This window comes from Martes martes, assembly GCF_963455335.1.
Source record: "Martes martes genome assembly, chromosome: 4".
In the NCBI taxonomy this organism is placed as follows: domain Eukaryota; kingdom Metazoa; phylum Chordata; class Mammalia; order Carnivora; family Mustelidae; genus Martes; species Martes martes.
In genome coordinates, this window is record NC_137891.1 from 121,484,073 (window position 1) to 121,496,747 (window position 12,675).

Here is a 12,675-nt window from a genome sequence, read left to right on the forward strand (position 1 = left end):
CCCTAGAAGTGGATGAGTGATTGTGGAGGAGGGCTGGAGGCTGCGGGGAGTAAAAGAAAAGGAAAGCACAGAGTGTGCCAGAGGAGACAGCTCTGAGATCTGCTTCTCAGAAAAGTGCCACCCAAGGTCACGGCTTCATTATTCTTCCATGATGAGGCGATGAGGAGAAGAAAAAGTTTCTATTTTCATTTTCCTTCAACGTCTTTAACTTTGGATTCAGTTGTCAACTTAAGTAGCATATAAACAGAAAATGTCCACAGAAAAATGAAAGAGTGTTTGTGTTTCCAAAGGCAATTCTAGAAAGCGAGATGAGGAAGTGCACTTTTTGAAAGGAAACCTTGTTTTGGGAAAACCACTTACGTGGAGTTGTTTGAAGCCATGACAGAAGGTTAAACCAAGTGGGAGTGTCTGACTTGACAGCCTGAAGTGGTGGGGCCTTGGAAATTAGAACTGTCCTTCCCCTCTCGAACCACTTGCAGAATGGTAGGATCTCTCTGATCCATCCTCTCACGGACTTCTAGAATTTGAAAAATATCATCTTGATGGCTTGTTTTAATGTGTAGGTGAGGGAGGGAGGGGCCATCGATTAACATGGCTCCGTGGCCATAGAATTCTGGGCCTGCTGACCTAGGAGACATCTTCTTAGTCACAGTCCTCTAACCAGTCACCTTGTGTCTGTTCTGCAAATGATATTACTGGGCTCTGTGGGGACTCTGCACCACCACATCTGTAGGTGGGGTTTGGGGAACAGCACTGGGAAGAGAAGTCATGCTTAGATGCCTGGCATAGCTGCTCGAGAACTCTGTGTGGCAGAGGAGAGCAACCTTGACCCCCAGGTACAGTTCACTCAGCTGAGCAGGGAGGCAGCGTTGTTGACTGCGATGGAAGGAAAGCATGGTGATTACCAGAACCCCACTAATTAGAATAGAAAGCCTTTTAAAACAATTACCTTCTAAAAAGCACGAGAGGGACCCGAAAGTAATCCTGGCCATGTCCACCAAAGCTAAAACAAAGGACCCCAAACAGAAAAGGGTCAAGTGTCGTGAATGGGACAGTGCTCAGCCCAGGAACCTAGAAGAGAAAGGAGGTCTCCTCAGGGCCCCCAGACACCTCCGGCCTGCACTGATCCCAGCTCAAAGACTTGTTGTCAGCTTGCCGGTTGGGTCTCTCTATCCAAGAAGTCAGACTGGCAGCTTCCTCAGCTCCCACCTGAAGAACGGGCAGGGACCCCAAGGCAGGAAGCCCAGCTCCTTCAGGCCAGGGCTCTGCGTGAAGGCACCTGAGAGGCTGGACAAGTTGTCCCGGGTCCATGTCTGCACTTTGGGGCTGGCCAGAGCTGCTCTCGGGCCCGCACCCAGCACGTGGCTACAAAGCGAAGGCAACACATGAAAAGCGGGGAGTTAGGACACACCGACAACGGCAGAGGAGTGACAAAGGACAGGGTGGGAAGACAGAACCACTCTAAACTCACAGCTTTCTGGAGCCATTTGGTATTGGGCTAACAGCCCCGAGGACCTCAAATGTTCCCAAAGGCATGACAGTATTATAGCATTGGACAATGATTGATGTTCAAAGTGAATCATCAAGCAAAGGCCAAATTATGTTCAAAACATTCTATTGAAAAAACAAGGATATATAATGCATTTGAGAAACATTCATAGCCCAATGATTAAAATTTTTCAAAAACTTTTCTAGAAAAGTTTTCTACAAAATTTTCTAGAAAATAAGGCGTTGCTATACTTGAAATAACTGTATGACTGTAGGACATATACATTTTCCTGTTTATCGAGTTGTGGTTTTTATTGTTGATTCACAGAAAAAAGGAGAGGTCTATTGTAATGCCTCTGAAGTTGCCATGTGGTTTTTCTACAGGTCTTGCTACCCTTAGACAATCCATATGGCAGAATTACTGGGACGGTCAAGAGGAAGCTGGCTTCGAAGCTGTGACATTGTACCCACCTCTCAACTGAAGAATTCCTTCAGCCTCTTGTGATGCTGGAAATCATAGCATGTAGCCATGCCAATTTTCAAACTGGAGTGTTGATTTATAGTGTTAATTTTCCTCCTGTAGGAAAGAATTCTTCTACAACTAGCTCAGCAAGGTGTTTTGTGATTAATAATTACAACACACTTGGTGGATACAGTTTACTTCACAAATGTTAAGCCGTATGAGAATAGTCATAAATCAATATTTCCTTTTGGTTTTCTTGTGCCTTCCTATCTTAGAGAAGTTTTAGAATCAATGTACTAAGAAAACAATAATGAATTAATGGATATGTCTTATCAATTAATCTGTGCACAAATTTAAGAGTAAGCATTGTTTTCAACCTACTGATGCTAACACTTTGCTCTGGGCAATGCAAAAAATGTAATGATGAAATCATTGAAATCAATGAAACTATCACCATCGTGGCTTCAATGAGACTGAAGTATTTGAATTTCTAAGAATGTTCCAGTGTATATATCACTGGGAGTTTATTTCTACTCTTAAAGTACTTTTGTAATCCTAATGTATTGGTTTTAGGACTTTTACAACTCTTTGAGAATATTTAGTAGACACTGAAAAAAAGTACAACTTGTTTTTCTTTGAATAATGTATCACTTTGGCAAAAAGAGCACATTTATAAGTGCTAAGTCACTACACCAAACAATGGATATCCACAGAGAAAGAAGACGAGAGACTCTCTATAAAAATATCAGTGATGGTGTTGCCTGGGTGGCTCAGCTGGTTGAGCTCTTGGTGTCAGCTCCGGTCATGGTCTCGGGGTCTTAGATTGAGTCCTGCATCAGGTTCCGTGCTTGATGGGGAGTGTGTTTCTGTATTCTCTCTCTCCCTCTGCCCCTCCCCCCTGTTCACTTGCTCTCTCTCTCACTCACTCTCTCTCTCTCTCTCACTGTCAAATAAATAAATACGTCTTTAAAAAAATACCAGTGATGATGATTTCTAGATGGTGGGATTAGGAGTGATTTTTTTTTTAACCATGTGCTTTTCTGGATCTCCCAAATATAATAATCAGAGAAATAAATGTAATTAATGATTTAAAGGTGTATACAGATTTGACTGGTGATTATATCAGTTGACTAATACTACTATTGTATATAGATATGTACCATAAAGCTTCATAAATTGTGATTTTAGAAGCCCCTGATGAAAACCTGTCCACATGAACATTCTAGATAACCTTCCCCCATTTAAAAAAACCTCCATTTATCAAGTTTTTAAAATCTCCATTTTTTATAATGGTTACATATGAGTACTTACCATTGTTTGAGAACTCTGCTTCAGTCCCCCGTTTCTAGTACTATAACTTAAGCTAGCACTGCGTAGTGTTTCATTTAAAAAAACTCACTTCACTCCTGGATCCACCTCTTACTAGTTCTATGACGAGCATCCTCATCTGTAAATTAGAGGTGAGAATAGAATCTCAGAGGTATTTTTGGGGATAAAACGGGTTAATGTCTGTAAAGTGCTGTGATTCGTATTTATGCCCGACACACAGAAATTTCTATATGTGTTTATTAAATGATGTTAATGTTAAATATTTGCCTTCATTTCATGTGATGTTAGACCCAAGTAGGAATGGTGATTGGACTTTGTGAGGGAGATGAGAGATGGGAAGTCTGAGAGCAGCGAGCCCTAGAAGATGCTGGAGGCCACGCACAGGCTGCTGCCTGCTGGGAAAGAACATGAGATAAGAAGGAAGAAGTAATTTGATAAGGAAAGTTTCGTGCCACATTGAATACTCATGTTACAAAATGTGCTTACAGCCTGTCACTTGCATGGCCAAAGAGCTGGTACATTTCATTCCTCTGCTGATTCGATGATCCAGTTCGAAGAGCAATTTAGAGTTTAACATGATTTTTTTCTAAAAACAAACAGCAAACAAAAAACGCAATCAGGCCCTTCTTACTAGATATTATATTGATCATGTAAGTTTTAGAAACACTGTAGTTGCTTCAGAGAAGAAATCCATATTAGAGCAGAATCCTTAGAAACTGGGGTCCATTGTGTACTCACATGCATTTTGTTTCTCCTGAGCTGTTAAAACATTTATCGTAATGGACCGCACATGAACTATTGGGTGTTATGTTCCAGGTGCGGGGCTGGAAAGCCTGTCTTCTGTGAAATTTTCAAGGACCAGATTCCTATTTTGGGAAGAATTTTTTTTTTTTTTAAGATTTCATCCATTTATTTGACAGAGAGAGCACAAGTAGGCAGAGAGGCAGGCAGAGAGAGAGGGGAAAGCAGGCTCCCCACCGAGCAGAGAGCCCGGCGTGGGGCTCGATTCCAGGATGCTGGGATCATGACCGGAGGTGAAGGCAGAGGCTTTAACCCACTGAGCCACCAGGCACCCCGGGAAGAATGTTTTCTTGTGGTTAAAATTGTAAACTATGTGCTGAAAACCAGGCTGGGCGTTTCACCTGGTTGTATAAGTGCCGTGAACTGTAAACACCTGTGAGTTCATTTGTATCAAAACATTTGGCAATTTCGTTATAGAGGGCTACGGGGACTTTGTTCCAATTTTTCTGGAAAGCTGACTTGCTATATAGCTCGTTCCCTGCCTTTTCCCCATCCCTCCTCCAACCCTGTGTCAAGTACTGTCAGGGGCATAAGGCAGGTGACCCCAGCCCATTTTCTGCCTGGGAAGCAGTTTGCAAGGCCCTCAAGGGAGCAGCTGTCATTTGCGGGCTTGTGGTTTTAGAGGCAAAATTCTAAGACTTGGCTGAAATCCTCTAACTTTCATCTCCTAACTTTTCACAGAAACAGGCTCAGAAAATGTGTTCCATTCTTTCTCCTTTTTAGAGTCAGACTTAAGTTCATACCATTCTTCACCTTTCAGTAACCTGCTTTTTCTCCTTTTGTTCTCAGTATAATAGAAACCACTCTTCGGAAATAGTGTTTTTCTTGTTTGTTATTGAAACAGACTTTACCTTTTTCAACCACACGCGAGATTTAACTACAGAAATCAGAACTTCTCTCTAACCTCCCAGCTCTCTTGTCCAGAAAGAACATTTTTTTTTTTCCTCTCTCTCTTCAGACTTGGGACAGACTGGGCTTTGCCTTTTGTAGTCTCCTTTGTAAAACCTTTTAACTTCCGCTCCCTCGCCTGCATTTCAAGAGGAAACCAAGGCTTCTTTCTAAAGACATGAATTTCAAGCCTTCTGACTCACTGGGTTCTTCCTGCTTCCAAATACTAGAAACTTATTCTCTTTGTATTTTCCATAGTCTTTTCTCTCAGAGCTCAGCTGCTTTTTGTTCTTCCATTGGCCCGGACTCTCTCAGGAATTCTGTAAGTTTTTGGATTCTATGGCTATCCTAGTGAGAAAGAATGGCTAGAGACCTTCCTCCCAGCAAAAATGCTCATTCCTGCCTCTACAGGTTTACAACATCCATCATAGAAGTAGTTTACTCTCAATCCTTAAAGTGTGAAGAATTCCATTGGAAATCTGTCACACAAGCAATGTGTTCAACCAAACTCGGAAGAAAGGCACACTGATTTCTTTGTATAAGAAAGGGAAATAAGTGTTTTCAAACACTAATGATGTACTATACCTTGGCTAATTGAATTTAAATTAAAAAATAATGAAAAAAAAAACAACTTCAATTGGGTTTTGTGGGTATACCCTGGAGAAACTGCAGGTTCAGTTCTGTACCACTGTAATAAAACAAATTTTGCCAAATAAGTATGTAAATAAATAAATAAAAGTGAAGGACCCCAGGTATATTTGCTTCTTGAGGCTGCTCTAAAAAAGTAACACAAGCTTGTGGGTAGATAACAACAGAAATGTATTCCTTCATTGTTCAGGAGGCCAGAAGCCCAAAGTCATGGTGTTGGTAGGATTGTGCCTGCTTCAAAGGTGTAGAGGGGATTCTGTCTTTGGTCTTACAGCTTCTGGTACTTTCTTCGGTTTCTTGGCTTGTGGCTGTACTACTCCAGTCTCCCACGGTCACCTTGCCTCTTCTGTCATCTCCTCTTGGATTAAGGGCCCACCCAAATAACCCAAGGTGGTTTCTTTATCTCAAGATCCTTAACAGTATCTACAAAGACCTTTTTCCCACATAAGGTCACAATTACAGGTTCCAAAAAATAAGGCAGGAACATAGGATTTGGCAGGGAGGGGTACAACTCAATCCAGAACAGTGAGTCAGGGGACAGTGAGCTTCTTGAGAGCAGCTCTTCTAGTGGCTTTTGGATCTTCAGCTGCACATAGGCTACTGTTTCCTTCGTATCTGGGGGACAGTCACATCCCCCTTTCAGCCTGATCAGTTGTCACATGGATGTCTGTAAAAGGGCGAAGAGCATGGACTTTGGATCTAGATTAGTGAGTGTCTTCAACTGGAAGGACATCTTGTTTACTTTAACAGTTCAGAGATAGGTTGTCTCGGGATTGATCTGGCCACTCAGGGATAGCTTCATGGTCTCCGGCTCATTCCATCCTCTGCTCTGCTATCCTCATAGTGTGTCAATGTTTCCCCTGGGCTCACAAAATGGCTGGTAAAGCTGCTGTTACAGATGGTGTGCATCACCCAAATCTCCCTTGGGACCAAAGTACTCAGATGTCAGAAGTGTTGGTCTCTGCAGGCTTAAAATTGGGTCCCTCTGCAGGAATTGCCCTTGGCTAAAAGAAGCTGCCTCACCCCAATTTATACCCAGCCCCTGGGAGCAGCTCACATCCACTGCTGGTCAGTGTAAGAGATACAAAGTCTCGACCTTCTTGCCTCATTTGGGACAACTCTGCAGGGACACTCCAGTCCCAGAGCTCCTAACTGCCTGAGGTCGTTGTTGAAACTGTGTCATAATCCAACTTCTCCCTCTGCCTAGTCCTGCTTCCTTCGCTGCTCACAGGCGTTTTTCCAGAGAATGATCCTTAATAAACCTGTATGAAAATCTCAGGGTCTCACTGTACCTCTCTTAGGGAAGCCAACCTGTGGATCTAGGAGTGTGTCTAGGAAGGAGGCTCTAAAATGGGTTTGTGGGAGCTGAACCGCCCACTGTCCAGCTGGCTGGCAATGAGCTCCTGGAATGTTGTAATTCTGTGATTGTTAAAACTATCACCTGAGGTGAATTGGGATGGGATACTGGAGGAAAGGAACACTCTGGCAGTGGTAATATCTTGGATGCTTGAGGGATTGGGGGTAATAATTATTATAAGGATGATGGAATTTGTTTAGGTATTGCTAGGAACCATTAATACATTAAGAAAGACAATGGGGGTGCCTGGGTAGCTCAGTGGATTAAAGCCTCTGCCTTCAGCTCTGGTCATGATCCCAGGGTCCTGGAATCAGCCCTGCATCGGGCTCTCTGCTCAGCGGGGAGCCTGCTTCCCGCCCCCTCTCTCTCTGCCTGCCTCTCTGCCTACCTGTGATCTCTGTCTGTCAAATAAATAAATAAAATCTTAAAAAAAAAGAAAAAGAAAAAGACAATGAAAAGATGAGGATGATTAATAACCAATATAATGCAAAGCATGAAAGCAAGAGGACCTCCTTGGTAACATATAAAGAAAACCTACAGCCAGATGATAGGAAAAAAAAAAAAATTAGAATCAGGCCTAGGACTTAATTATAGGAAGAACAGAGGTCCAAGGAAGATTGATTTTTCAGTTCTGAGAGGTCAACACACCAAGGTCAGGCTCCTGATTGATGCACCTGAAACCCTGAATTCCCAGATTTCCCTGAATTCTCTGGGCCTGCAGAAGTAGATTACTCTATCTTGTTAAAATCTAACACTGCCACCCTTGCTTGAAGGCAGTGCAAAGCCTTCTGCATGTCTCCTTGGAGTCTCTTTTTACCTTCCCTTCAGGCTACCAGACTTATAAATAGGGTCAAGTTACATCATACCTCAGCCAGAGACATGCCTTTGACTGCTAAGGGAGGAAGGGGCCTACAGGCCCTGAGAGTGGCAAAGATTCACACAATATGTATGAGAGTGGAAGGATTATACATGGGACTGGATCCTGAGGGTTTTGGACAAAACCTGTTAGATTTTTATTCATTTTTTAAAGATTTTATTTATTTTAGAGAGGGAGAGCCCTAGTTGGGGGAGGGGAAGAGAGAGCAGGAGAAGCAGACTCCCCGCTGAGTGGGGACCCTGATGTGGGGCTTGATTCCAGGACCCCAGGATCATGACCTGAGCCAAAGGCAGATGTTTAACCAACTGAGCCACCCAGGTGCCCCACTCCTATTAGATTTTTAAATCAAGAAGGAAGAATAGAAGCACTTTCCATTCACATAGGATGGCCCACTGTATACATTTATGGTCTTGCCCTAGGACTACATTAATCTCCTACTTTTTGTATCTGGGACCTAGACCATCTGGACACTCCACAGAACATCACATTCGTTCATTGTACCCATGATATCATGTTAATGGAACTGGAAAAGCAAGAAGTGGTGCTTGTACTTTAGCGAATGGTGGAGCCCACCATGTTAGTGAAGTTTTTAGGTCTAGGACAGGGGTTGGAAAAATCTATCTTATCATCTGTTTTTGTAAATAAATTTTATTGGAACACAGCCATTTGTTTATGTATTGTTTATGTGTTGAGTAGTTGTAATAAGAGACTATTTGGCCCACAAAGCATACGATATTTAATCTCTGGTCTAAATAGGAAAAGTTTCATGACCTCTGATCTAGGGTGTTCCAGGATATCTCTTCCAAAGAGCACATTATTGCATCTCAAACTTTCTACCACTAAGAAGAATGCACAGTGCCTGGTAGTCTTTCTATGTTTTGGAGGTATCACATTTCACAGGGATATTCCACGAGGAATATTGGTCCAATCCATTTACTGGGTGACAAAGTCTTTCAGTTTTGTGTGTGGCCCAAAGCAGGTCCAGGCTGGGTACAAACATTCCTGATGCTTCAGCCATATGAATTAGTAGAGACGATGCTATTTAGAAATGCACCTGACTGAGGAAGATGTTGTATGGGGTTTATAGAAAGCTCCAGTATGAAAATTACAACACTGACACCGACTCCTAGGGTTCTGGCTCATGCCATCTATAGCCAAGAATTACTCACTATTTGATAAATAGCTCCTGGTGTGTTATTGAATCTTGGTAAAGACGAATGTCTCTTATGGGACATAGAGGGACTTTGTGGCCAGAGCTATTCATCATGAGCTGGTTTCTACCAAACACACTAGGTATTATGGTTTGGTGAGACCAGCAGCAATCCACTGTAAGATGGAAATGATAGATCTGGAATCAGGCACAAGTAGGGTTAGAGGACACAAGAAAGTTATGTGGGTCCCAATCTTCATGTCATCCACCAGTGTTTCTCCAATACCTCTCACACTTACGGTCATAAAAGGAGGGTGGCTGTTATGACAGCATTGAAGGTAAATACTCTCAGTGAATAAAGCTTTTGGAAATGCACCAAAGGGTCATCTAAGAAAGACAAGAGTGGAAAGAAAAGGGGTCCTAGCTAAGAATATATATAAATTCATGGGCAAATAGCTTGGTTGGTCAGGTTCCTGGGAAGAAAAAGATTGGCAGATTGGGAAGAAGGGAGAGATCTGTGAATGGATCTATTATGTATTAGTCATGCTTTTTATTCCCTGTATCTTATGATGTTTTGACATCTTGGGGGGTCCTTACAGACCTAGTGAGATATTGACCCTCCCAGGGGTAGCTAATTCCTAAAGATAGGAAAGTTACTTAGGAGCATTCCTCTCCTGTCTGATCCAACCACCTCCCTTATCTAATCCACACACCAAGCAAATATTTCTTCTGTCTTAAGTCAACCCAGGGCTAGAAGCCAGACAACTAGAGAAGAGACAGCTCCTATGCCCCAAAGCCTGACAGAATTATTCAAATCAGCCAATCCTAAGCTCTTTCTTGGTTTGCCTTTCCCATGGAAACCTCAATAAAGGCTCTGTTCTAGGCCTTCCCTTCGCCCCTGCTTTTGCTTTCTGACCAAAAGCAGATGCTTCCCTTATGGCCCTGCATGGTATGGTATGTCCCCTTTTCTTAGGAAACGTAAGCAATAAATTCTTCCTCCAATGCTTTGACTTACCATTTTGTCAGTGAGGGATCTTTATAAATTAAGACCTGGGCAAAAGTCACTGTAGGGATGAACATTAAATGTGAGGATCTTTGTATTGCATAATGTCCATCAAAGAGTACCAATCATGGAAGAGGCACCGACCAATTAAGTAGACAGAATGACTTGACCAGTTCATGTCAGTCACTGGCAATCCCAATGCTGAAATAATGAGCTCATGAATAGAGTAGCCATGACAGCAGAGAATGAGGCCATACATGGGCCCCAAAGCATGAGATTCTACTTTCTATTACTGATCATAACTGTTGCTCACAAACATCCAACTTTCCAGCAGTAGAGACGAAAATCAAGTGAGAACTTGATATGGCACTGATCCTTGAGAACACTAAGCAGCTACTTGGCAATGAGTTGTATACATTGGATCCCTTTCACTCCGAAAGGGGCAATGCCTTATCTTAACTAGAATTGATACATATTTTGAGTATGGCTTTGCCTTTCCTGCCTACAGGGACTCACTTGGCAGCACTATGCAGGGGCTTACACAATCCTGCACAAGATTATTCAGATCAAGGGACCATGAGACCTACTTTAAAATAAAGGAGATAGGACCATCTGTAACTGACTTTATGATCCTCTAGTCCTATCATATACTGCACCATCTGGAAGCTGCTGACTTGATAAGGGCACTAGAATGGTCTTTTGAAGGTACAGCTGAGGTGCTAGCTTGGAGATGATACTATGTGATGATGGGGCACCATCCCCCAGGATGTGGTTTGTAAGCTAAATACTTTACTCTTACGTGGTGCTATGTCCTTAGAAGGTAGAACACGTGGATCTGTTAACCAAAGGGTAAAAATACAAGTGGCCCCACTCACCATCATTCCCAGTGACCCAGTTGGGAAATGTGTGCTTTCTCATCCCCTCGGCTTTAGGCTTTGATTGTGTAGAGGTCCTATTCCTAGACAAAGGATACTTCCACCGGGAAAACAGTGAGAACAATTTTAACTTAAAGCTATAGGTTTGTACAACATGCAAACTTGACAATTCTCAAGAGAAACAGCTATTCCCAGTCCACTACACAGCCAAGAGAGAATCAATCAGACTGAAAACTTAGAACATTTATGAAGGGGAAAAGAAACTGTAGGACAGGACAGTGTTGTGAGTTTTCACTGAATGGTGGAGAGAGCAGTGACACGTCTAACTCAAATTATTTGATTCCTAGAAAACCATAGAAATTGCTGAAATAAACTTCTAGCTGGACTTGCTTATTTTACATAGGCAATTGAACCAACGGAAGTTAAGAGACTTGTACAGGGTCTTACAAGTAAGTCAGTAGAGGATCTGGGATCAGAACCCAGGTCTGCTGACACCTAGCCCAGTGTTCTCTTCCTCCTCCAATGTGGATTCACAGCTTCAGTGTTTTCCTTTTTAACTCTGTGTAGGTTAGGCCAATGTTACTCTGCATTCTGCATGCACACCATACAGAAGGCTGATGAATAACCTACAGACATTAGGGTGGCTGGGAGAAGTCACCTTAGCATTAAAAATTCATTACAAAATCTGCCCAAATAGATAATTAAACAGACTGATGTCAACCTAATTGGCTCAAATTAATGAATGCAGATCTACTTAGATTTTTTAATTTTAAAAAAAAATTTTTTTGATGTTTGTTATTGACCCACACATGTCTTCATTAAAATCACAAAGGTAGCAGAGGTCTCCCTTTCATTAGTCTCACAAAACCATTTTGAATGTCATTGAATGTTCATTTTGGATTAGGGATGAGATATATTTAGAATTCACCAAATGCCTCAAACTAACTTCTCCAGGCCTTTGGAGACCAATAAAAACTTATATGCATTTTGCTCAGCACATTTCCCTTCACTCAGCATAACATTTTTTCATGGAGCTTAAATAATGCAAATTTTTTTCTTTTATGTGCCCTCATGAAGATAAAGTATCTAGAACCACCCCAAATCCAAGAACCTGAGAAAGTAATTGTTTTTATCTTTTAGAAATTTTAGAATGCATCAAATAAACAGTATTTGGGTTGAGCATATGTTTGTTAATTCTGCGACTGGTTTGGCCTTGAAAAATGGAGTGAGACCATAGCATTAAAATCATACTTTAATGCCTTTTTCCTGTTATACTAATGACTGTACTATGTACTCTCATTAAATTCTCCATCAATCTTGAGACTGGTATTATGGAAGCCTTACTATCTTCCCCACAGTATCCACCCTCCTATCTGTTTAGCTGAATACATAGCTGTCTGAAACAAACACTACAGTTTCCAATCTCCCCTGCAGCTAGGTATGGCCAAATGACTAAGTTCTTGTCCAAGAAACACAAGTAGAAGTGCTGTATGCAACTTCCGACAATAGGTATCCTTCTTTCCTTCTTGGCTAGAATACAGTTGTGATAAAGGACACTTAAGCAGTCATCTTGGAGCACACAGGAAGCTCTGTGTTGAAGACGGTGGAGGAAAACCCTAGGAAAACCCTGGGGCCCAATGATTGTGGAGTGGCTATCCCAATCCTGATCTGCTTACCTTCAGACCTCATCTACACAGTAGGGAAATTCTACTTGCCTAAGTCATTGTTACCTATGTTTTCAACTGAAACTAATCTTAAATGATACACTTGAGCTGTCCTATCCTGATAGAGATGTG

The 12,675-nt window shown here is 42.1% G+C and overlaps 1 protein-coding gene across 1 annotated transcript in view; it reads left to right on the forward strand.

Annotated features, from left to right (window-relative positions):
- Positions 1 to 3,052, forward strand: part of LOC308341467 (uricase) — a 29,148-nt gene extending 26,096 nt beyond the window's left edge. The window contains exon 8 of the mRNA XM_080801422.1: positions 1,873 to 3,052. Within this exon, the coding sequence (XP_080657548.1) occupies positions 1,873 to 1,947 (75 nt within the window). The 3' untranslated portion in view covers positions 1,948 to 3,052. The remainder of the gene's footprint in view (positions 1 to 1,872) is intronic.
- Positions 3,053 to 12,675: the final 9,623 nt, after the last annotated feature.